Here is a 27,289-nt window from a genome sequence, read left to right as displayed (position 1 = left end):
AGTCTGGCAGCTGACTGTGCTGCGAACTGGCAGCCAAGCTGCCACAGCCCAGCACCAGGCCATGGCCCAGGGATTGAGAACCCCTGTTGTATAGGATATTTCACAAATGAAGGGCTGTAGGCTGCATACATGCAGACTGTTCCACTGTGCAGATCACCACTGACTTTGCTTCACCTGGCGACAGGAGTCCACCTGCATGAACCTCATTTCCTGTTTGAGGCTTTAGTCCTGGATGACACATTCCATTTATGTTCAGGTTCCATGAATTTGAATGGCTAAACCCTGCTTTGCACCTTGCCTATGTGCATTATATTTAATAGAAACAAGCTTCCATTGCACAACCCACTGAGAGGGTTTATATTTTTTTTAATACAATTGTATATCTAAAACAACAGGCCACATTACATCCAAAGGCATCCCCCATTCCAAAGCCTGGGATTCGAAGCACAAGGCCTATAAAAGCCTTAAGCAAGACTTCCTTCTTACCACATTCACACAAGCATTTATCAGTTCAATTAATGGCATTGTCAAACTGATTAGCTAGGCAAGGGTGAGTTTTGCCCAAGCACTCTTACTTTAGTAGCTTATGTCTGTTTAATGCACACTGATAGAAGTACAGGTTTACTCTAAATCAGGAGAGCCAACTGATAGAAATGCGTCCACAAAGGAGTTTGCATTGATCTAACTAAACTTTTTCTTTAGTTAAACTTATGGAAGGTCTGTGTATGGGCAAGACCACCCATCAGAAACTACTTGTCTTAATAAATAAACTGGGCTTTGCATTGCATGCAGAAGGTCTAGCAAACAGTCAGAAGGGAATTCCAGCGTGATGGTCTCTGACAGTGCTCTGCCCACTTACTCCTGTGTTCAGATCTCACGAATGTGAACAGAAGTGGCTCATGTATTCAGGTTGGTGCATAGGGAGGGAAGATACCTATTCTTGGATAGCGAAGATCTAGCCCCATTTGTCCTACCTTGCAAGGAATTGCATGATAGAGGCTGCTTGGTGAACAAGAAGAAACTGCTAGTCAGGAAACAAGATAAATTAAAGGGGGGAGGGAAGAGATAAAGATGAAGAAAGAAGGCGGAGGGAGGGCAGTAACCGATGACATCACCCAGTTAGCGCCAGCTGCCTGAACATGCAGTCCCTGTGGTTGTACCTTGCACTGAACTTGATGGGAATGTTGCCCTAGCGAAGACTACAGAGTAGGGATTTCTCAATGAATGACTAACATAAAGTATTTCCGGCAAACCTGGGTGTCTGGAACACAACACTAGTCAACAAATCATGGGTCGAATGATAGGAATGGAATGTGTGGAGGTACAGAGAACAAGAGCTTACAATGTGGTGTATATACAGTGCCTTTGTGTAATGTTGTTTTTATGTAGCATCAGTTTCTAGTGAATACTGAACTCTGGGAATTATCCCTTGAACTATTTGCTGTTGATCTGTGTTAAAGATGTAACAACTAGGAATGTCATCCTTTTGTTAACTAGGGCTGTGTGAAGCTTTGGGTCCTGATTTGACTCAGAGGAGATTTGGCCCGATTCAGCGGCTGGATCTCTAAATCTGAATCAAATCAGGAGACCAATAAAAAGGCCCGAATTTATTTACAACTCTCCGAATTGATTTGGAAAAGATTCGGAGAGCTTCGGAGATTCAGGCAGCCCCTGCTCACTGCAGCAGGGAGCTGGACCTGGACTCCATGCTGGTAAGTAGGGGGCGGAGGAGGAGCTGGAGGAAGAGGGAGGGGACCGGGGGGAGGGTCCCCCCCAGGCCCCATCCCCTGCCTGCTCCCCCAGCCCCCCTGAGCGCCCTGCGTCCCCTGACCGGCCCCAGCTCATGGCCCTTTGGGAAAAAAAAAAGCCCCACACTCACTGGCTGCTGCAGCAGCCTTGGGGCTTCTGGGGGCTTGTGGCAGAGCCCCCCCCACACACATACACAGTGCAGAGCAGCGGGGATCACCCCCACTCCCCTGCCTCCCCTCCCCACCTAGCAGGAGCTGGTGAGCCTGGAGCTGCTGCTTTTTTTTTTAAAGCCAGGAGCTGGGGCTGGGTGGGGCAGCCATTGATGGGGCTAGGAAAGCAGGCAGGAGATGGGGCCTGTCCAATTCAGAGATTCAGCCAAGTCAGCAGCGGCTGAATCACCAAACTGGATTCGGCCGAATTGATTCAGGGCAGTGATTCAAATCACTGAATTGGATCACTGTCCCCTGAATCAGCCGAATCCAAATCCAAAGTGAATACTAGCTTCCCACAGGCCTACAGTTCCCACCGGCCTATTGTTAACCATTAGGATGCTGCCCTTTTCAGCAGTCTCTAGAGTAGCTGTTATGTGGTCAAGCAAATTAGAAATACATAGACAGATATATATTTTAAACCATCAGGAATGGCTTATGGCTTCAGGCCACCTGGAGAGGTGGGCAGCAACAGATCTCCTTTGCTGCAACTTAAGCCCCTTACTTCTTGTCCTAACTGCCATGGGTCTGGATTAACATTCGTTGTCTTCTCCTTTACAGCAATTTTTTATCTATTTGAAGACTGTTATCATGTTTCCCCTTGTTCTTCTTTTTCTCTAAACTAAACGAACCCAGTTATTTCAGTCTCTCCTCATAGGTCCTGCCTTCTAGACCTCTGATCATTTTTATTGCTTTCCAGTTAGTTTGCGTCTTTCTTGAAGCATGGTAGCCAAAACTCACACAGTAATCCAGTAGAAGTCTTTCCACAGCTGAGAAGAGTAAAAGTATCACTTCTGGTTATAATACATTGCTGGATGATGTTTACTTTTATTGTAGCAACCTGACATTTTTGTCATATATTCTATTGGTGATCTTCTTTGAACTCCTAATTCCCCTGTGCAGAACTGGTGCCTCACCAGGCATTCTCCATTTTGCAGTTATGTAGCTGATGACTTCTGTTTAAGTGTTGTGGTACTTTGCCTTTACCCTTATTGAATTGTAACTGATTTATTTCAGAGCATTTCTTCAATTTGTCAAGATAGTTTTGAATTCTAATCCTGTCCTCCAGGTCTCTTACAACCCATCCCAGTATAGTATCATTTGCAGATTTCATAAGGATACTCTCTGCTACAATGTCAGTATTGAATAGTAGTAGACATAGGGCAGACCCCTGTAGGACCCCACTTGGTAAATCCCTCCAGCCTGGGAGTGAGCGGTTCATTACTGCTCTTTAAGTACAGCTTTCTGGTTATGTCAGTGCCTTATAGTAGTTTCACCTAGTCGTCTTTTTTCAGTTTGCTGTGTGAGATAGTGTCAGAAATCTTACTAAAACCATGCTCTATCATGTCTGTTACCTCATTCTTTTCATAAGGCCTGGTCATAAGGAAGTTAGGTTGACTTGACGTTACTAGTTTTTGACATACCTACGTTGGCTTTTAGGCTCCTTCTACACATTACATTTATGCTGCAATTAATGTGTTAATCACGGTATAAATGGGCAGGATGTTACATATGCACCCAAATTAAGGGCTACAGCAGCAACTACCAATAGTGCGATGGTATTCTGATCCCCAAATTGTGCCTCTTACTATGTACATGTGGCATGGCAGGAGGCTTGATCGTTGAGATATAAGGATCAGATCCCATTGCACCATGAAATGAATGTATTCCAGGAGCATCATTCTCACCTTGTTATTGCCTATGTCCTTACAAATAGATCATTTAATTATTTGTACCAGTATCTTTTCAGGACCTGAAGTTGCGATGACTAGTCTATAATTCCTGGAGTCCTCCTTTGTAAAGACAGGCATTATTTGCCAAGCTTCCAGAACCTTACCTGTCCTTCATGAATTCTCAGAGAGAATCACTAACAGCTCTAGGATTGCTTCAGCCAGTTCCCTAGTTACTCCAGGGTGATTTCATCGGGTCCAGCCAATCTGAAGGCATCTCATTTATCTAAAGGAGCTGCTGCTGCCACACCTATTTCAGCAGAGCCCCACAGTGGAGACAAATTGTATGGCAGTGGAAGGGTGGTTTTTTTTTCTGCTGACTTCACTAGACCACCTCTCCAAAGGGCAGAAGTCAAGCCAGTGGAATCCCTCCTCTTTCAGCACAGTCGGATCCAGGTGGGGAAAGGGGGAGGGTTACTGACATAGCTTTTCTGACAAATCTTTGTAGTGTAGATTAAGCACAGATAGCCTGTAACTCAGTGATTCTCAGTCAGAGTGCCACACCACCCTTGGGTGCCTTGAGATCCTTTCGGGTGGGGGGCACAGAATGCCACAAAATGTTAGAGCTGTTAGGTGTGCAAACATGATTCACAAGATACACCCAGAGATTTCTACAGGAATCCAGAGTGGTAAAGCCATTCTGTCCTGCTGTGGTCTTTCTGAGTTCTGTGCAACAGAAGAATCGCTCTATTATTTTTCTGTAATCAAAAATCAAATGAAAACTAACAGCTGACGTTTTCCAGGGCACCTTGAGTCTGAAAAGGTTGAGAGCCACTACTCTAACCTGTTTTTCCCTATTCCAGTCTGACTGCTTTTCTCTTTGCTATCGATACTGTGTCAGTATCATAGTTAAACTTTTTAGTGAAGACTGAAGCCGAAAAAGTCATTAAGCAGTTCAGCCTTCTTGCTGTCATTTGTCATCGGCTTTCTCTCTCCAAAAATTAGTAGGTGACCTCCTTGATCTTCCTCTTACTTGAGTGTACTTGAGGAATTTTCTATTCTTACCTTTTAGCCCCTTCCTAGTTTCATCGCATTGTGCCTTGGTCTTTCTCTTTTTGCCCCTGCATGCTAGTGCTGTTCTATTACATTCATCTTACTAATTTGACTTAGTTTCCACTTTTTGCACATTTCCTTCTTGAGGTTCAGGTCATTGAGATGCTTGGGATTTAGCCATGTTCGTCTTTTAATGGAATTTAATATACATATAATCATTCTGAGACCAATAAAATATCCAGTTCTCCCCTCATCCCCATACAATTGTATTAAATCTACAAAAAAGTGTTAAATATCTTTGTGAAGGATTTTTAATTGACTTGTTCGCATTTTGTTCTAAGCAATTTTGCAAAACAGCAAAATGAAATGGGCAAAAATGCACATTGGTTTTCATCTAAAAAGGAAATGTTAAATAAGTTAAATGTAGCCGATTTTACTAAAAAAATGGTATTCTTCAAGCAAAGAAACATTAAGATTCAGATTCTGTAATGAGGTTCAAGTGGTTACAGAAGCTATATTGTCTAGGTAGAGTTTTCATAAAATTAGATATGTGCTCTAGAAATGTAGAATGAAGATTCCTAAAAAATGAAATTTACTCATTTAAATGTTAATATTGTTACATTCTTCTAAACTACAGTAAGTGCAAGCCTTTGCATTTGTCAGTGCACAAATCCCACTAAGCTTCTCTGCATTTTAATGTACTATTTTTGCAATAATTGATGGAAGCTTCCTTTCCACTTTGCTGTATTTTATTGCAAATATAATTGGATTAGTATTTCAATCTTGCTTGTTTTTATTTAGGTTTAAAGCACTGCTGTCTAGCAAGCCCCCAGCTGATAGCACTTGTATTGAGATCAACTATGTGAAGTACCCCATATTTCAGGTAAAGTCAGTGCTTGCATAGCAGCTAAGTGAAATGTGCAATACAATTTGTACATATACCCAACAAAACATAATGCAGTTATATTCAGTGAATGCCATACCTTAGAGCAATGGTTTCATGGGCAAGACCTTGACTCTATAAGCTAATCTGCATTGTGTTGTTGATTAAACCCAAATAACGTGTGAAGAGCTACAGTGAACTCTATAAATATTACTTCCCTAGTCCTTGAAGTCAGAGCAGTGCATTGTAGCGGAATAAATGCACAGTAGTGTGTCAGAGGGAGGGTGGAGGTACAAAAATAGCTGCTTGCACGGGTGGCCCAGCCATCACCAGGAGCTCAGCAACTGATGCCGTCCCATGCTCTGCCACTGCCCAGATTTCTCAAGCATCTAGTTACACCTCTGCATTTGCATGGGCTTTTAGAGTCCTTTCTCTGTTGTTGCTATTTCTGTATTGAATGCACAGGTTTGGAAGGATATTAAGTCCTTTCCTAGCAATGCTGTTTAATTAAACTTTCTAATGCCTTCCACAAAAACGTAGACCTAAACCTACCTCCTTTCCAGATCGCATTAGATGCACCAAGCCAAAGAAAATTCATTTTACCCAGAGCAAATACAGTTCCATTTCTTGATTGTTCGAGCCTCAGAGATTCCTCAGTGCAACTTACAGCTGCCTGTAATAACATTTAGGTTTATTGGAATTTCACTGAAGGGAAATCTTACTTGGCCTGTATTGCAATGCAGTCTCAGCAGTCCCTTCTCACCAGCCATGCATGGCAACAGAATAGTGCAGAGGAGGAGAAGATATGGTTACCCATAAGGAGAAGGATTCAAGAAGCAGCCATTCCACTGTGGCATGTACTCTTGAATAGATGGTGTAAAAGGGGACTTGTAAAAGACCTGGCAATTCATAATGAAAACACCAGGTTTGATTTCCCTCACAAGCAACTTGGACCTCACTGGAGAGTCACAGCAGTGCAGCGGATGGGGCCTAGGAACAGAAAGCAGGCCACCTGTGAAGAGGAGGCTTTAGAATGGCCAGAGGCAGACAAAGGATCCTTGCATGACCTTAAATTTTTCCTCTTTTGGCCAAGCTGACTTGTGAATCTGTGGCCCTAAAGGTGGTTTGCAGATCTCACTTGCTTCTCCCCTTTTTACCTGTGCCCTGATATACTCCTGAAGCATCCTGCTTCTTCATTATGTCCCCTTCCCTTCTTTCATGTGTTCTTACCCAAGGGGGGCTCCAAGCACTTCATCTTTTTCCATTAATGACAGTGACCTCTAAAGCAGAGGCCGTCAGGGTAGTGAAAGGCATGCATCTATAATATGCCTGTGTCACCCTGGTGTGCTTTCTGTACACTAAAAATCTCTCTGTTTTGTTGCAGCTGGTTATGCAGTATCTTTATTATGGAGGTGCAGAGTCGCTTCTGATTAAAAATAATGAAATAATGGAGGTAAGAAATATTTCACTCATTCCACAGGATGCTAGCATAAATGAGCTCTGAACCATTTGTAGGAATGCACATGAGAATGGTTTCAAATGGGCATTGGCAAACAGCAAAGAACTGCGGTGACAGTTTTTACCAGGTCATTTAGTTCTCCCAGGGCATAGTCTGGCATCTGCCTGCACTATTTTGGGAGGGGGATCACAATCTCTTTTCATCTCTGCTACCATCTGACCCTGTCTCTGTACCCCTTACACTTCCTTCCCAGACTGTAGTTGATACTAGTTGACACAATAGCACCCCAGGTGACAGCCTCCACACCCATTCAATTAAATGAAAGCAGGATTTATTTGACACCAGGATGCAGAGAAAAAAGAGAAAAATCACAAAGCAAAACATAATTTGAACTAAAAGGATGCAGGGCGGTAGATATTAAAATCATGGATAGTTGGTTACAATCCTAGTGCACATCTTGCATGTAGATGATATTGTTATATTACATTGTCACCGCACTGTTCCTACATGGGACATCCAGGCAAGGAAAGTGACAGCAACTGTGTCACGCCTGCAGGATATGACTGACCAATCAGAGTCTGTTTCAGTAGGTACAGGGATACTTAAAATAATCCTGTAGAGAAGGTCTGGTGCGGGTCTGTTTGTGGAACCAGACAGATCTGTAATCAAGCCTCACAAGTTTGTTGGTGCAGGTTTAATTAGGCTCAGTCATATCAACTTTTTTATTCTTAATAAATCATTTGTAGATTTTCCAGTTCACTCATGGAGTTTTGGCAAAGAAGGCTCTAAACCTAAACCCTTTCTATAAAAAAAAAGTTCTCAACCTAGATCGTATCACATCAGTATAGATAGAGGCTACAAACACATGACACAATTACTACAGAGTAGTTTGCCCTGGATTTTGCTGTATAGTAAATTTACATTGTAGGAAGGAACTGAGGTACAAACAGCTCCCATGGACTGGCTGCCAGCAGTAGGTCTAGTCTGATGAAATTAACTTGGAGAGAAAAGACCACTTGTACACCACTAGCATATGTACTCGTTTCTTTAAGGGCAACTTTATCCTGGAGTGGAGTGACATATGCTGGTGTACGGTTGTGCATCATGTGTTTGCTCTACTTCAACAATGGAGTCAAGTCAATTTACTCTGTAGTAAATGTATGGTGTGTCCCCACCCATAGACCTATTTTCTGGTATTTGTTTATTAGATGTATATACTGCACTCCATCGAAGAGACTCAGGGCAGCTCATAATAAAAATAAGATAAATCATAAAGACAGGTAAAATATTAAAATACAATGTATAATCATCTGGATCACTAAAAATGCATAGTAGACATCTACGTGAGTGGGTGTATGTATAATAAGCTCCCAACAACTGATTGTGTGAGTAGGTGCAAAACAGTTTTTCAGATGTCTAAGGGTATCCATCCACTCGGCATTGCCTCCTCTGATGTCATTCCCATTGCCTTGACTGTCTCTGAATTGGGCAAAAAGGAAGGGGTTGCATATCACTGTAAGAACAATATAGCTCAGTGGCTGGTGACCTATTCAGGCTGTGGGCTGGAATGATCCAGCTCAGGTCAGAGGTGAGCAGGCACTAGGATCTGACCCGTGTCATTGCTTCTCCCCATGGCTGCATAGAAGCCCCTGCTGCCGAAGGCCCCCTCCCACACGCTCCTACCATCCAAATGACATCAAAGCCCCATATCTGTAGGCCAGATCTGGCTTCCAGGCCATAGGTTGGTGACCCCTGATACACATAGCTGATTAAGAGGGGAGTCTTAACCCCTCAAGATTCCTATGGTTTAAGAGCCCTTGTAATCTGCCCTGAGATACTGTGGCAGCTGGACTGAGATTTGGCTTGAGTTTTCTAAATTACATTGAGCTACTTACTTTATTCCAAATATGATAAAAGTACCAGAAATACTAATCAGAAATCTTTCCTGCAGTTCATAATTGGGACCAGCTGGCTGTCGTCACATGGCCACTGCGGATTTCCAGAATTTGGGTTTATTTCTGGGATTAGAACAGCATTTGAAGTAAATGGATGGGATAAGCCAGAACAGCAGGCTAACAGCTTTTTCCCCACCAACAACCCTACTTACCAGCCTGAGAGCACTGCTGGGTTTCACTGAAAGGCTCTTTTGTCTGATGTCCCCAGCATCCTGTGGTGCTAAGGGTTATATAACTGCCTAAAGATAGATAGAGCACCCAGCTCAACTCTCTTATCTGTGTACTGCTGAGAACAGCATGCCAAGCACTGAAGAACACTTGCCTACTTCTAAGCCAGCAAAGAGAGGCAGGAAGAACTTGCAGCAGAACAAGAAAAATGGTGATGAATAGGGGCTCAGCCAGAAAAGAAAGAAAAGAGAGAGCAAGTGAAATCCTGCCCCCAGTGAAGTCAGTAGAAAAATTCGTGTTAACTTCAGCAAAGTCAGGATTTCACACAGAAGATCTTAAGGTTTCTCTCCAGCCACCAAAGAGAGTGAGAGGAATTCTGCTTTCACCCTCTGACAGCTGAGAGAACAGTTTAGAGCTCTGGAAGTTTCATAAATGTATCAAGCCAGATAGGGCTATGATGGTGATCTTATTTTCTGCATAACCCAGGCCATTGCGTCTCCTCCAGCAGTTCCTGTACGAAGCCCTTGTGTACTCTTTGGTGTGTTGTGTCCAGTAGGGTTGAACTCAGATCATTTCCTTCAGGCACATGGCTTTTTGGGTTCTTCCAGTGAGAAATGCCTTTCTGAAGTGGCCAGAGGTTCTCATAGGTGCTGCTTCCATTATAGCACACAGAGATCTGATGAGTTTACACACTGTTGGTTCCCTCCATCCCCTTCCCCCTCCCCACATCTGAGTCTGAAAGTTCCTCTCTACTCATCATCTGCCTCACAATAGTTTGATCAGATGTGTTACCTTCCCTTTGTAGTGGTGTAAAAGACTAAATCAGCTCAAAAAGCCATCTTATTGCAATTTACCTGACAAAAAATTGGGTCAAAACTCATTAGAGGACAGTGAAAAAAAGCCTAACAAAGTACTAATGTAATGCATGGTAACATTTAGAACTATTCTGCTCAGCACTTCTGATCATTTTTTTCTGCTCTTTAGCTTCTCTCTGCTGCCAAATTTTTCCAGCTTGAAGCTTTACAGCGACACTGTGAAATCATCTGTGCAAAAAGTATCAATACAGAAAACTGCGTGGATATTTATAATCATGCCAAGGTAAAAATAATTGTCTATGTGTGCACATGCAAGTGTGTGACTATTTGCATCTACCATGTATGGAAGGTGGTAGCCTTGTGACAAGCAGTGATTGATATATTGTGCTCTTATGCAACTTATCATGCACCTATAGCCCTCTGCGCCTCTCGCCTGTCCCTCTGGGACTTACTTCAATATTCCAAAGTCCTACGCCATTTAAAAAAGTTGCTTTTAAAGAAATCAGCTTAAACAACTAATGGAACTTCCTTCCTTTGCCCCTCTGAAAGGGATTTTCCCACAACAATGCCCCTTGCCTGAGACCCTACAAGGAATGGTACTCGGTCTTGCTAAGTCACAGTTTTTCTATAATGAAAAATGTCACTCTGCAAAAAGTGCAGTGTCTTGTGGCCTTGCCAGGATAGTAATGAGAACTTTATACCAACAGAGAAAAGAGTCTCCACCTTCCCAATGGAATCCAGTATTTACAGTCCTGCAAGGGGGTGGTCGGGGGCTGAGTAATCTGACTTTAAAATCTAGAAAGCCTATTCCAGGTCATTTTTGGAGGTGTTTTGCATCAGTTAGTTTTAATTATTTTCTCTCCCCTTGAGTTGGACTCACATTTGTAGGCAGAGGAATAAAAATATATTCCCAATAAATATTTTAGAAGCATTCCTAAAATTATTTCTCTATAAATAATATGACTCGTACAAAAGCTTTAATGATATGGTATGCCAGAGGTTTGAGAACCACTTGTTTGAGGTAATCTGTAGGTTATTTTACCTCCTCATGGTCAGATCTTCATTCCCCACCCTAAAGAATTTTGCATGCATATAGAAACCCCAGTGTGTTGTACTGCTGTGCATGTGTGTGCTGCCAGTGCTGGGAAAGGGGAAAAAATAATTCCTGAAAATGAGCTACATGTGAAGGGTAGTTATAGGTCTGCCTGTCAGAGGGAAAAATAATCTACAGTATCCCAATGAAGAGAAATACTATACCCTTTGAAAGCTACTTTTTAATTTAATTTTAGCAAAGCCATTTCTGAATCTATCACTGTGTTTGTACCTAATTAAATGAATAGTTCAACTTTTAATTTCAGCTCTTGTGCTTTTTTTCTTTGTACAAGGAGGTAATCCAGACCAGGCTTTTTATTTATATAGCCCCTAGTTCAGCAAAGCACTTGAGCATGTGTGCATCTTTAAACCTGTGTAGAGCCCCACTAAAGCCAAACTTAGGGCAGTGCTTACATGGCTTGAAAAATCTTGGTTCATTCCTGTGGACCTGATCCTGAAAGGCCTCCTTTCAGGGAGTTGCCTTAGCATTCAGTAGAAGTTGTGTATGTAGCAGGCTAGTGAGACCCAGGGTATGTCTACACCATGAACTTTAGTATCGTAGAGACACCTGAGGTCTAAGCTCAGGTCCCACAAGCAGTCTAGCTGCAGCAGCACAGAATTCTGTATGAGAAGCCCTTCCCTTTTTAACATCTATTCGTTATCATGTGTAAATGAGGGAACTTGCTCACACATCACTTTTTTTCAATTCTGCTCAGAATGTAGGTCATTTAGTTAAGCCTCCATTTCTTCATCAGTTTGTATTATTACTATATAATATAGTAGTATAGAGGGGTGTGTGTGTGTGTGTGCATGTGTGTGTACACACACACACATATATAAATAAAATATTACAGCACATAAGTTAACTGTTTGGCATGGAATAATATTATATTCTGGTTAGTAAGCTCTTCTAGATCATTTCTGAGGATTCTCCATCCCAATGCCTGAAAAGACCTAGGGAAGACACAGTCCTCTGAATAGTACAGCTCTCAAGTTCCCGTTTTCACTCAAGGTCTTCATAGCTGTGTGCCCTTCCAGACAAAGACACTGAGTTGACAAATTGCATTGGTGACATGAATGGTTAGATCCTAATGCATACCAGTCATGGTTTGCTTACAAGAGGTAAACTTCCGTTGAAGTCCATAGGGGTTTTGGGTAGATGCATAATAATACTCAGCATTTATCCAACACATGAGATGGGTCTAAGATGAACAAATTGAAAGAAAAGAAAAATATAGAGTGTCTCCAGTGGAAAGGATGTGGAAAGAGAAAGCAATAAGTAGTAAAGAAGAATGGAGTAAAAGTTTTAAGAGAACAATATAAATCCACGATGCAATCATGATCTCGCTCTCAGGTCCACAATTGGTATCAGTTAGCAGAGCCCCGCTAAGCGCAGTGGCACTACTTCAGTTTACACCAGCTGAAGACCTAATTATCCAAACCCCAAAGGATGCTCTCTCACAGGAAGCCTCCTTGTCTGCACTGACCTGCCTGCATCCTCTCCCCACTCCCCCACCTTGGTAAGAGTCGCAATTCAGAGCCGCCACAGATGATATCAGAATAGCAGTGAGATAAGACCACCAATTTGGCTTGGCAGATGTGCCAAAAAGAAGGAAGCTCTGAGGGCTAATATCAGGAAATCACATCCAGTCCTCTGACTCACCTGGGCCTCCAGGCTGCACCTCTGTAGCCATGTCCAGAGCTTCCCATTTGCTCCCAAGACTCAGACCCAGCAAGAATTTGGGTGGGTGCATGGAGCACTGCTCTGTATGCTTTGCATGACTCATTGAGATTTTGATCCTGCAGCAGAACACTCAGGGGGCAGCCACTGCATAAACTCTTCCATTTACTCATTACCGCTGATGGAGCAGTTGCTAATTCAGATTATCTGTTGAATCACTGAGGGCTTTCTCATGCACTGGATAGTCCTTATGTGTTACAGAGCTGGGGTATGTGGATTGTGAAGAAAGCATAGTTAGCCCAGAAGTAGCATACTCATTGTGCAACATAGGAAATATTTTTCATCTGGAGTTGCTTCACCCCAAGCATATGAGTGTGTTTAAGGTCTAACTCCTGATGATGGGGTTCTCAAGTCAGATGTACCCTATTTGGCAGCAGTGCAGAGAGACTGTACTTGCTTCCAAAATGTACAGGTCCTATTTATTTCCATTGGACCAGTGCTTCAGCCTTGAAATTTTGTCTCCAAAGGAACCAAGATCTATGACATGGCGTGTAGCCTGTCTGTCCTTTGAACCAAGGAGTGTGAAATATCACTTGACCCACACATATGGCAGTATGTGTCAGCACACTGTCTGAAAGACCTAGCCAGTATGTTTACCTGCATACAGCTTGTAATCCTGTAATGCACAGTTAATTAACTCATTTGTATCAGAGTAGTTATCTTTCTCTAATCTCCACTTTTTGTAGTTTCTTGGAGTCACAGAACTATCTTCCTATTGTGAAGGCTACTTTCTAAAAAATATGATGGTCCTCATTGAAAACGAAGCTTTCAAACAGCTGTTGTATGACAAGAATGGAGAAACATCTGGTCAAAATGTACTACAAGACTTGCAGAGGACGTTGGCAACAAGGATTCAGTCGATTCATTTGTCTTCTTCAAAGGGCTCCATTGTATAAAGTTCAGGAAGGAGATAACGCTCAGAAAAGACCCTGCAAGTTAAGTCTCCTGTTGCGGTTCCTTAAATGTAAATGAAAAATTCCAGTTTACATTGGAATACTTTTTGTTGGCCAAAGATGCTGCTTTAGGCTGCAGCCTCACTTGGAAGTGGGAAAATGGTATAAGGCTCCCACACATTTTTGAGTAACAAGGATATAACACTTTTCCATAAATTGCTGTTATGTTCAAGTCGGAACAAAAGTGTGATCATGGAGCTAATGCCAACAAAAGCCAGAACACACACCGCTGAACAGCAGAAGCTTCTGCCCAAGCAACGATGCCATGGAACACTTAAACTGACCAGTCAGTCATTTAAGGTTATTTTGTTCCACAGGGTTATGTGTCTAAGAACTGTGTTGTATCTATCCCAAAGCCCATTATATTGTGCATTTAAGAAATGTAAGATCTGTTACTTGCTGTTTAGCTAGGGTCGAGTGTGTTAGAGAGTTGGTAAGACTGTTATAACTGAGGAAATATACTGGCAAATTTTTAGGGGTGGGAACTTTTTAAAATTGTTCATAAAAATGGGGTGGCCTTGTAGATTAAAATCTATTTCTTAAGCTTAAACTTTTCATTTTCAACAGAATTGTGTTTGAGAATCTATGTAACATGTTTTGTTTTTCAATGGTAAAATGTACACTGTATAAACATATATATGACCAGGTTTTACTTGTATTCTTTCCTAACATGGTATAATCTTGCCTAAATGGCTATGGTTACACCAAAGAGGTACATTACCGAGATATTTCTAATACAGTAGCTGAGGGAAAAAACTGCATGCTAATTGTGATTTGGGATTAAAAACAACAACAAACTCAACATGCATTTGCATGGTGACTGTACCTGTGAAATATTACGTTTGTGCTTCGTTTTTGCCAAGACAAATTCAGTGTTACTTCTTGTCAAACTCCATTTGTGAACTCAGCATTTTTGCATTCTCTTTTCTTGGTGCAAATCATATGGAGAGAACTCCCCAGAGACACTTTGGAAGATGATGATTTCTGTGTGTTACATGGAAGAGTTAATACCAGACTCTTACTCTAGTAATACGTGGATACTTACTTTGCTAGTGGCCAGAGATTGTGAAAAAGTTAGGATTTTTTTAAATTGTTATTAAATATGTACTATAGAATGATTTTTCATTGTATCTTAAGAATGTATAGGTTACCTATAAAGGAGGTGTTTTGTGTCAGGGCTCAATTTATTTTGCAGCATATTGTTAGCAAAAGAAACCTGTCAAGTGCCACAATATTCCTAACACTTTGTATTTGAATGATTCCTTTCATTAATTGATTGATCCAAAGCATAGTAAAGAACAGGAGAAAGTTGCTATCTTTTCTGTGGCAAAATTACATTAATGTATTTATTTTTTAGCATGGCTTTTTAAATTGTGCCCAGGTCAGAGATTTTTAAAAGCTTTAATTTGACAATGCATGGTAACTCCTTGGTCTTTGAGTACTTCTGTCCGGTGCTATTTCACATTTATAGCTTTTGGAATGATCAAAAAATATAGTTTTCACATTTAGTTATCAACATGGTAGGAAGCAGTTTTATTATACTGATCTGCAATTCCTCCTGTATGCTTGATCATTTTAAAGCCTATACAGTATCTGCAGCAAATTACAAAATTGCCTAAATGTCCATTAATGTCACAGAGACACAGCATGTCAACTTAGCAATCAATTATTAGACCATTTTTTTCTGCATAGTATATGTCATAAGATGTTGCCTGGAACATTTAACTAATGGCAGCTTACTTTTCTGTGAATGTTGCAATACTAGAGAAGCAAGAACTTGATCAATGTGATTGTAACTCTAGGGGGTGTTTATTATAGTTTGGTGTGCTTCCTTGGCCATAGAAACCCATTTTTCCACATTGGTAACAATCTAAATAATAAGAAAAAACCTTGACAACCATCTTAAGGCTTTAATATTGCAAAAGCTCTCTAATTTCATATAGTAATTAGTTTGCTTAACTTCTACCCATAGATGCACATAGAGAAGTCAAGTTACATGGCAGAGCTTCATGCATGTGACAGGATTTAGCTCTCTGGGAAGTAAAAGCACAGGTTTAAGTTCAGCTAGCAGTCTGATATCGAACATGATGGTAATTGCTCATGCTGCATTGTCTTTGGAGTGTTAATGATGTCTTCAGATATTGGCAATGTAGTGTAGAGCTGTGTTCTGAGTTATTTTGTGATAGCCCACATGGAATATAGATGGATGTGCAGAAACTCATCCCAAAAAGGTATGACCTCTTTTGGCAGTTTCAGAGAGAAAGCGAAGGCCATAGAGGAATAGAGAGTTCACTCCCATCTTGTCCAGAGATATGGTCTCTCCAGTTTAGGATTAAGACATGATGGAAAGACACCATGGGTAAGCATGCACTGCTTTTGTGTTGTACAACCTGCTGATAAATAGAGATCTTCATTTCTGCTCTTTTCATCACATCTTTCAAGAGCATTAAATGTGTCCAGGTTTTCCTATAGAAACACAATCTGTTCTCTGATTTGTACATGGAGGATGAGATGGGAGTTGTGCATGGACATCAGAGGACAAAATCAGACATAAAATCAAATGGAAAACATACATCTTCTGCAGTAGGGTTGTCAGCCCATAAATTTGTGTGTTCCTTCAGCTTTTTAAGGCCTGTTAACCTGGAACACTGAACATGATATAATACTTGCTGTTCCATGGTATAAATCTTCACATTTAACTTACTGCTGCCATGAGATGCGTTTTGCTGGTCTTAGTTAAGCATGTACAGGAGAAAAAGACTATAGTAGTCTATGGGACCAAAGATGCTCCTGAAAGAGGATTGTGGCTATTGAATTATGGGACCATGCCTATTGCTGTTAAAGATACTGAAGCAGGGAGTCTAGACTCACCAAATATCCTGGATCCTGCTGAACTCCATAATACATAGTATTAAGTATTAGATTCCAAGTGCAGAGCCGCCCAATGCATCCAACCACATGAAAACTGTTATCACTTCAGTGGAGGTCTTTGTGATGAATTTTATCCAAAAAATCAGTTAAAACGCTTGCCATTTCCTGTGAATATGACCTTATTATATATGGTCTTACAGAATGGACCCTTTTACCAAAGCAGCGGATATGAGTATCCTTTAGAACGGCAGTGCTAACATTTTAGTAAACGAAAACCATATGATTATTTGTCTCTTTGCCACTTGTCATTATTTCTCAGATTTGGGGAAGAATTCTTTCCTCCCCTCCTTAACTGGGAGAACTTTTCCAGTTCACCCAGTTTTTGATGAACTGGAAATGTTTATAAAATCTTTTAGAAAAAAGTATGTGATCATTTTTTCAGTCAGAACTTCTCATCCTGCAGCTCTCTCTGGGGCTTTTCATTTTTATTTTTATATGCCTCTTTATCGTTGTGCCTCCATGTTGCTTACATTTTTCCTGCTCCACAGGCCAAAGCTCCTTCCATTCTTTAAAAACAGCTGCCATCCAGATGTTATCCACATTGGAAGAAGGCCATTTTTCTTGGGGCTAAGCCTTTTTGCAGGCTAATATTTTGCATGCACAGGCCCACTTCATGAATGAACTTGTGCAAAACATAATTAAAGTCATAGTGAAAATATTCTTAGTGATGTGTGGAGGAATTAGTGGCAAAACATTCACTGTTGTTGTTCTGCTAAGTCTCTACATGGCACTTCAAAACTGACCCTGTTCTTGCTGAAGATCTTCTGACCGTTTGCTTGATACCAAATAGTGCACTAGTCCCTTAAATATATTAGGATGTGTGGTGCATTAGGGATACTTTCAGGAACCTCCAGTCAGCTGCCAAAATGTACCATGTGGTGTCAGTTCTTTGAAGATTAAAAATATTCCCTCAATTCTCACTGAAATGGGCTACACTAAAATAATACAATCATAGACACACAAGACTGAAAAGTGGCCTCAGGAGGTCATCTAGTCTACCCCCTGATCAAGGCAGGATCATCTTTGTCTAAGCCAACACAGATAAATGCCTGTCTACTGTGCACCTAAAATCTTCTAATGATGGAGCACAGCATCTCTAGGTAACCTGTTCCATGACTTAAACAAACAAAGACCTTCCTGATCTTTAACTGAAATCTCCGTTGTTGTGATTTAAACCCTTTACTTCTTATCCTGACCTCAGCTGATGTAGAGAACAATCGATTGCTATCCTTCCTTTAACAGCCCTTTTTGTATTTGAAGGCTGTGAGCAAAGTCACTCTTCTCTTCTCTAGATTAAATAAACTAAGTCTATAATAATTTTTGTTTCTGTCTTCAGGACTCTCTTCACTTGGTTTACATGCTCTTAAAATGTGCTCCCAAAACCAGATACAGCACTCTCTGTGAGGCTTTACTTATGCAGACTAGAATTCACATTTCTGTTAAGGTTTTATGGGATGCTCTTAATTTTCTTCTTGCAGCAATATTACTTCATCGACTTGCAGTCATTCAGCTTGTAGTCCACTGTAACCCCGTGATGTCTGTCCAGTGTCCTGCAAGTCTACACTCATTCCCCATTTTGCACTTGTTATTCTTTCCTAGGTGAAGTGCTTTGCTTTACAAACTGATGAGAAAGACACGTGGTGACCTCCTCCCACCCCACCTGCTCTCCATATACGCGCACACACAGCAAATTGTGGGGCCTGTTTCTGCAGAGGACGTCCATGCTCATCACCTAGGACCCAAGTACCAAAAACCTGTTTGTAGGGTATCGATACTAGTAAGAAATATGCTGCTCTCATTAAAGTTAACACACTCAAAAGCATAAAGAGATACAGTAAAGCTCCAAACATCCTAGCCAAATGGCCACAACAAACTTCATTGTCTGTTAGTCAAATCCTGAGATGTCCTGAGTACCTGCAGTGCCCATTGAAATCAGTGCAAGTTGCAGACTCAAAGCTTCCTTCAGGAGTTGGCTCTATATTAATCTGACTTACAGATGGCCAAATCCTGATGCCTGTATTCATCAAAGTAGTCTCTGAAGTCAGTGGTGTTTTGCATGAGTAAAGGCCAACTAAAAGCGAAATAAGGGCTTTGAGATTTGGCCCACGGTGTTTTTCATATGAGGATGTAAAATTGCTTTGTAAACATTAAAGGCTGGATGTTGCTGTTCTTCCTCCTGCATTTGTGCCTTATCCCAGAAATGGTCCTATTGAAATTAGCAGAATTGAGGCTAAAATATGGTATTAATTAAAGAGAGCAGGGTGGCTAAATCTAGCTGTTGATAAGCATAATTAATAATGTTCCTGTGAGCTTTTCATCCATTTGACCAACTGGTAAGCGGTGGCACAGGCAGATTGTTGTGATTTGTCCAATTTAGTGTGGAAACTGCCAGCATCAGGCTCTGGAGCTATGCATCCACAGCTGTGTTCCCCCTTTTGCAATCAACGCCTCGCTCCCACTGTCAGAAATGGGAGCAATAAGCATGGATACTGAACAGCAAGCCCCGGGCCTTTGTTGGCTTTGGACAGACTAGCTCACTTGAATATTACATGCAAAAAGGAGAACAGATTGCAAACTCTTCACTCACATGAACAAGCAGGAGCTCCCTTGAGCAATCTTAAAGGCAATGGAGTTGCTCACCCGAGTACATTATTATCACCACAATATCAGTATGTGCTTTAAGGAGAAATCTTAGGAGAAGCAATTAAGAAAGATGGCTTAGAGATATTCTAACATACTATAGGCTTGCTTTCCACATGTCAGACTTCAGATAGCCGCCAAATAATACCTAAACCACCATAAATGATAAAACTGCTTAGCTTACATCATTGATTAGGATTAATTAACATTTGTACTCCTAGTCCTTAGTGTTTCCTATTATGTCTTCATTCCATTTATAAGTAAGTAAATGATTTTTATCCCTTGATATGTTTACTGTTTTGAAGCATAGGTTCAAACTATACTCTTAATCTTCATCATATAATCATGGAATGGGCTAATCACTCCTGGTTTACCATTGGATGCTGTATTTCAAATGAAAAACAAATACAGAGGCCCAGCATTAGATTTTCTGTGGATTGATGATCTGTGAGTTAGTTCAGTGACAACTCTGATGGAAAAGTTACCAATGGTTATGCCCAATACTGCAGCTCTTATGCAGGAAAATCCCCCTACTGAATTCAGTACAAGTTGTACCTGAGTAAAGATCTGACTGAAAATGCATGGACATCGATGGAAGTCTTTCAGCTGGCTTCAGCAGAGGCTGGATCAAGAGCTAAGATCTGGAGAATTTTGCTTAGTTGGGTTTATTTTTGTTGCTACATTCTTGATTCTTCTTCATTCCTTGATCAGTTCTTGCACAGCTCAAATATAGTTTGCCCGAAACTTTCTTATGGAAGGTGATAGCTCCTTTTTCTTTTACATTGATTTGCCTCTGTGATATTGCCTTCTGGGATTTGTTAGGGTCGCTCTTCTAATATAAAAAAAAAAAAAGTCCTTGAGGCAGCATTTCAGGAAGTAGGAGTGACTAAAGGTGCCTCTTGTGTGAGTGGTACAGTTACAAGGATACTACAGTTTCCCAAGCCATGCTTTCTAGGTGGAGGAGTGGAAGTTGTGTGCTGCAACGTAGGGGTGGCTGGCCACTTGCTTTTTCAGAGAGATTTCTCCTGCTCACTTGGATGCATAGCTCCACCGTGTCTCCTGTCCTTTATTTTTCTGTGCATCTTGTGATGCTGTGTGCATGAGGCAGCAGGCTTGCTTGCAGTAGGCACAGCATGCTTAACATTTTGGGGGACCTTTTGGGAGAAGTATTTGTGGAGATGGGGACTGGGAGCGAAGGTCTGAGTGCCTGAACCCAGAGATGTTAAGTTTGTGTTTCCTGTTCTGCTTGATCTCCACCCTTGGGCTCCATGGAGTTTGAGGTGGAGAATGAGATGTTGTAAGAAACGGTGAATGAAAGGGTGCATGAAACATATGCATGGAGTTGGTCCCTGCTGCTACACCTTACTCACCATCCTTGCCTAGCTTGGCTAGTTTTTTTTCTTCTCTATGTTCATAAAAACAGGGTGCTTGTGCATTCCCAGTGCTCAGACCCTGACTCTTGAACTCTAGCAAACGTTAACTTTCCTTTGTCAATACCACTGTCTCTCGACTACATTTGTGAGTGCAAATGTATCTGAATACCTTTGTTCGGTGCCTGACTTTGCCCTTTCCACCCCCAATCATTTCTGCTGCTGTATTTTCATTAAAACTTCTGTTACCTTTACTTACTCCGTTATACATTATTTTTTCCTATTGCTTTTATGAAGAAAATAGCCCTGTTGAAATCTCTGATAAGAAACAGTTCGTATTTAAAAATAGGCCAAGTTAGAAACCTACCTTACTTATCTCAGGATGAGATCTCTTTATAAGCAGCCACGTGAGAAGAATCAAGTTTTTTCAATGGGCAATTCAAATGAGACTTAATTAGGGTCACAGCCATAACACCTCAGATGCTGCTAGAAATGGATTAATGATCTAAGGTGCACAATAGCTAAAATCCCTCCAACCATCCTAGCAGCAATGACTAATCTGTTGGTGAATAAAATGAATACCAAATGGTTTACTGTATGTACATGAAAGGGTAGGGGAAGAGGAGGTTTTTCAAATGAGACCTTAAAAATATGAGATCCTTTTTGCTCCGTATGGCCTTTACAGAACCTGGGGAACTTTAATGGGAGGGCTTTTCTCACTCCATCTTTTTCCCATTATTGTGCCATGTGCTCCAACGGTGGCTGCCTTTCAGTGGTGTTGAAAGCATGTGATTCTTTTAGAATGGAAGCTGAAGCTTAAATGCGATGCAATTAATCTAATTAGGTAGCCCAAACTAAGCATGGGGAAAGCTGGCTAGACCTCCTTTCAAGCACAGCAGGCTTCTACAGGCAGCCTGGTTGGCAAATTGGAAGCTGGCTTTTCCCTGTGAGTGACCAAATCAACGCTCTAGAATGGTGTAAAGGGGAAAAGGAAAACCAGCCGTGTCATCTTTGAGAAGGGAGTTAAAAATGAGGTCTGTGAGGTCAATAAAGAATTCATGGCACACGTCAGCAGTAAATAAGAACCTATCAGTTTCAGGGTCTTGGCCAAATTCCTTTGAAAGGTTTATAGTGAACCTATCTAAATTCAACTCCTATATTTCCACTGGACATATCCTCCCCTTCCTGTCTTCAGTTTCTATACAAACTCCTGCATGTCAGCCCTCCATTTGCTATTTGTCAGTTGTGAAATGAATAAATGTGTATGTGTGCATGAATATGCCAGTCATATAAAGGTAAATCCTACTCTATATTACTCAAATGCATGTACGCACCAGCAAAGTGATCTCTTGTGGACACAGTGAAGGTCTAGCAAAAGTGTCTCCTAATGCTTTGCAGTTCCAAGAGGATGAGCTCAGGACTCTGAGCTCCTCTCTAGCCATTTTGTGTACTGCATCACTCAGTGGAGAAGATTGGGTCCCATACTTTTTTAGGTCTGCAAGTCATCCCCATGTTCCAATACCACACAAACAAAATGAATCTATTCAGAATAGGACTTTGTGTCCAGAGTCAGCAAAGCATATTACACCCCTGGGACATACGTTGCTATTGAAAATCAGGGAATATTCTGTATCTGAGCTGTTCAGTAATGACTTTATTTTATGTCCACATGAAGTGCTTTTCATTTTCTATCCATATTTGTGTGTGTGTATGCACGTGTGCATCTGCGCAAGCATGCACACAAAGCTGGACAGTAAATTGATCTACTGTATATGTTATGAGGTGTAAAACCATGTTTGTAATAAACTATCTTATTATTATTAAAGGCAATCAGCCTTCCCAGATGCTAAGCATTAATGTAATGCATGTTAGTGAACTGACCAACTTAACCCCCAGTTGGGCATAGTTTAGCAACTCTATATTCTTATATGAAATTATAGAAAGTAGCTGGTATGGTAGATGAGGGGAAAACAAGCATTCAAGGAAAAATATTAAATCAGAATGTGGGTGCCATATATAAAGCAAAAAAAAGGGGGGCAGGGAGGATACAATGCCCAGTGACGTTGTGGGTTGTAGGGTTGTTGACGTCTATAAGCCATGCTGTAGCTTCCCCACCCCCTTTTTTTGTTCTCCTTCATGTATTGAATCCGTTAATATATGTATCCAAAATGTATATCATTTTGCATCTAAAGAGAAAAGCAAAATGCACCTAGGTAACTACTTAAGAAAGTCTTTGTACTTAAGTAGAGTAAATGCCCTTCTTCCATCTGTGAAGAATTGATTTTGTATTTTTGCATTCACAACTGATAATTACAGGTGAAAGAATCCCAGTGCCAATGTCATAGATTTACAGAAGAGCCAGTGATGCATGTAAGTCATGCTGTTTGCCTCTTGAATTGTTTTCTACATCCATCCATCATCTCCTATAGGATACAGTGAAGGTTATAAGGTTTATAAAAACAGGAGAAAACATGATGGGAAAGGTAGAATGAAATAGAACTACACAGAGAAAAGTGCTTGCTATAGACGTCATAAGGAGGGACGACAGCTTTTTAACCTTCATCCTGTAGAATTCCTGGTGGTATGACTGTTTCTTGGAGCTCTTCTTTAATTTTTGTTCCTACCCCAGGAAATTCTCATTTGCCATATGTCAATGAGGTTTGTAGGGGGAAAACTTTCTCTTTTTTATTGAGATGCAAACTAAAAATTATCCAACCGCACAGTACTATCCAGAAAATAAGGAAATTCAGTATTTTTCTTGCAGTTGTAGCAAAAGTACTGGCTTATGGGTTTATATAAGTACTATATAGGTATTAAGTTTAGACAATTTACAGTTGATAGGTGGGCATCTTTTCTTGCTCTTTCTTCGTCCTTATATGCTTGTTAAAGTGATACAGTTGAAAAAAGGAACAGTGGACATAAAATAAAGGATTATGGATGATTTGCAAAATTATACTATGGTTTATTTTAATCAGTATTTTTTCCAAAAAAAACCCCCAGTGATTGAGGAGCCAAATTTGTCTTTCACAAGTGTTGTAGAAACCTCGGTCAGGCTGAAAGGCATTTGGCCTTTAAGTCACTGGCATATTGGTATTTTAGAAAATGCGTACCCCATGTCACAGTAGTTCAGATGATGTTAATGTTATGGAGCTGGCTGTACATGTCTGATACATGAAAAAAAAATCTTTAATTTATGCCACCTTGAAAAAGGAACAAGGAAATGTATTAAATATAAGGTGCCAGCTTTCATCTCGAGTGTGATCGCTCTTGTCTGTGTCAAAACCTTGATGTCATTTTAAAACATTTGTATTTTATCTCTTTGTTTTCTTTTTTTAAAAAACTTTAAGAGGTTTTCATTTCAACATAATGTATTCAGTCTGCTGGAGCAAGGAGCTTTACATGTTTAATTAGGTAATTACATCCTTAGTCAGCACATTTCAATGCTAAAATGTCTTAAGACAATTCTAGCAACATTCTCTGAGTGCCTCACACTATTTTAAACCCCAAGTCTCTCTGGTGTTTAATTCCTTTAAAATGTCCGATGAGATTAGGATTCATTTGTCATTGCCAAATGTCATTCTGTAAATCCATTCTTAACGCTGTACAAATGCAAAACAGCATTTGAAACCAGCAAGGCTTCTTTTTCTTTTTAATTGCATTACTCAACAATTGGCTAAACAGATCTTTTCAAGTGTAACGTAATTTGTGCTTAGTTTGTGACTGTGTATGCAAAGCTTCCACTCTGAGGGAATTGTTATAAACAGGTTGAAAATGGGGAAAAGTGGGATTAAAGAAAGGGTTGACACACATTTGTAAAACCCATTTTTAACTGCAGCAGGGTTGAAGGCACATTTTATTTTAGGGCCTGACTTAGCTCTTACTGACACCACGTGGCATCTCTCCTTGTAATGGGAGCTGGATTAGTCGCAGAAGTTTTTAAGGGGCAATAATGGCTAGGAACTCTCCTGTAACCCAAGGCAGAGCTGGTTGTGATCAATGAGTGTCCCACATAGGGACTGAAGGCCACATCCTTCTGTCTTTGTGCCTGGTGATCCTAATCCAGCAAAGAATGTAGAGGTATTTTGCAAGTTCCACTGTTACAGTGATGTACTTGGTAGCCGTGTTGGTCTGAGAAAGAAGACATGCAAAAAACTAGAACTCTTGGTTCCAAAACGATACCTTTTATTAGACCAACTGGAAAATCACAAGAAATTTGTCCTTTTCTGCAAGCTTTCGGGATCAAAGTCCCTTTGTCTAGCTCTTCTTCTCTTTGTCTACCACTAGTTACAGTAGCACTTAACTGGTATGCTTAACATTCAAGTTAATCCTGTATGAGGCATTTTGCTGGAGAGGGGAAGGGGCATATGCTTAAAGCTTCTAGTGAGCTAGAGCCTTCATTCTTCAGGGACTTCCCTAGAAGAATCACGTATTTACAAGCTGCAGCTACTTGTGTGGGATACTATTACGCATTTGAACCTGCTCAAGCAAACACTGTCGATTCTTATTTTAGGAGAGTGACATTCCTTGTCCATCTGTGTAGTTGATGAGCCTTATGTTTGTTATTTAATGTAATTGCATTTATTGTGTTTTTAAGTCACTTTCTTTGAGGGCATTGCCTGCAGCCAGCAATCATGAAATAATGCCAGAAGGCTTGAAAGCTTATTCATAGGGCCAAATCCTGCCAGTGTTGCTCCCAAAAGTAGTCCCATTGAATTCAAGGAAAGCAGGATTTGGGTCATGGATTGTAAATCTTCTTGAAGGATGAATGCAAATCTCAATTCATGTTAATAAGATTGATTACTTTCAGGAAGAAACTACATTGTGCCAATTTGCTCAAGTTGTACATGCCATTAAAGTCAGTAGAGTTATGTCAGAGATTAATATAACCCCTCAAATTCAACCCAGTACATAGGCAAAACTCCAGGGTGAGTCAATGGCAGCTTCCCTTTGTAGAGATTGTAAAACTGAATCCACATAATGAGATGTTATTTATCAGGAAGACCACTCTTGTGACACCTTCTTGGTAGCTTTGTACGAAGGCAAAAAAAAAAATTCCTCATGGGAACACACCAGAGAATAATAAACTTGCACCTTGATAGAATAGCTTTATTTGTATATACTATATGTAAATTTCAACTCAAAGGATACATGTCATTCACTGTACATATCTGCGTAGTATGGTAGCAGTGCTGTGCACTGCCGTTCAGGAGATCTAGGTTCTTGAGCCTTGGGTTTCTAACTCTAAAGGCTGCTGGAGACCAAGCACACTGTGCTTGGTGCCAGACAAAAATAGGATTGATGGAGTGCTCACCACCCACTTCCAAAGCACCTAAGGCTATGGCTTGGGACTATGTTGGTTTTGGAGAAAATTACTTGCCCCCCTAACTCCTGGCCAATGAATAAGTGCCTCCTTCATAGTTACCTACAGTAAAAGGTTACACTGAGAGTTTCTGGTGGTCCAGAAGGGTGGGGAACACTCAAAATCCTATTTGGATCAGTCTTTAATAGGGATCTGGTATGATAAGAAGGAGCCCATGCTTTAATATAACATGGGGAGGACCATGATGAAGCAATGTGTATATATCTTATCTGTCTGCCTATATCCTAATGTTTCTGTATTGAATGGTTTTTGTAACTTGTAAAACAAGTGATGATTGCTCCTGTTGTGTTACCACTTTGAAATTCTTTGCATGAACTCTGATATATAATTCTTTACGAAAAGAAATTGTGTGTGTATATCTATATATATCTATATAGATATACATCCACATATACCCCCCCTCCCACACACACGGGCACATACACATATATAGTAGCTTGCAAAATATTCTTGTTGAACAGCCATGTTTTGTGCTAATTGTATATTATTGTTGTGAGCAATATTGGAATATGAACTTTTATTAGTTGTTGGCATTAAAATATGTTTTTATTGATAGTAGAATTGTCACATTATTTTGGTGGATGTAACATGGGTTTTCATACTTGGCTGTCAGCACTGCCACAGAAGGGAACATTTTCAGTCCAGTGAAAATATTGTCAAGTTTCACCAAATAGGCTGGCAGGTAAATCCCATTTGGTGGGCACTTGTGCCATTTAACAAGCCTATACTCTTTTTTTTTTTTTTTTTTTTTAAGACTTCCCCAGTTATGTTGGATTTTGTCTTTGAAAAGCTGAACTGTTTTCATTTCTTACAACAGAACTAAAATTCCAATCCAGTAAAGCAATGCGCTTGACTATATATTCAATGAAATATACATATGTTTAAAAGCTGTGATTGATAAGGACTTAAGGAATGAACAGCTTAGTTTTCTTTTGGATACACTGCACGTTTTTCAGTTGAGGGGCTTATTGAAGGGGTAATAGTAACATACCTGTATGAGAGCTGCAGCCACTGTTGCACCATTTGGAGTGTCACCTTTTAACTTTTACATGATTTCTAAACACTGTAAATGGTTTGTCTGCTCTCCATTTACCACTGAGAAATGTATTCTATTGATTTACATTTAAGTGGAATATACTGACTGTCTTTTTTTGTACATTTGTTAACACAAAGGTTTAATTTTAAATTCTAACAATTGTAGTATATTTTCAGACTTTAAAT

At 40.5% G+C, this 27,289-nt stretch overlaps 1 protein-coding gene across 2 annotated transcripts in view; it reads left to right on the top strand.

The window, feature by feature from the left end:
- Positions 1–26,640, top strand: part of ABTB3 (ankyrin repeat and BTB domain containing 3) — a 298,152-nt gene extending 271,512 nt beyond the window's left edge. For both annotated transcript variants that reach the window (XM_090043151.1, XM_090043150.1), the window contains 4 exons: positions 5,483–5,564; positions 6,949–7,017; positions 10,131–10,244; positions 13,481–26,640. In XM_090043151.1, coding sequence (XP_089899277.1) covers positions 5,483–5,564; positions 6,949–7,017; positions 10,131–10,244; positions 13,481–13,690 — 475 coding nt within the window. In that variant the 3' untranslated portion in view covers positions 13,691–26,640. The remainder of the gene's footprint in view (positions 1–5,482; positions 5,565–6,948; positions 7,018–10,130; positions 10,245–13,480) is intronic.
- The last annotated feature ends 649 nt before the right edge of the window (positions 26,641–27,289 follow it).

This window comes from Crocodylus siamensis, chromosome 4 (genome assembly GCF_052110815.1).
Source record: "Crocodylus siamensis isolate JL-2025a chromosome 4, ASM5211081v1, whole genome shotgun sequence".
Taxonomy (NCBI): domain Eukaryota; kingdom Metazoa; phylum Chordata; order Crocodylia; family Crocodylidae; genus Crocodylus; species Crocodylus siamensis.
The sequence above is the reverse complement of the archived record's forward strand: the minus strand, read 5'-3'. Positions and strand labels throughout refer to the sequence as shown.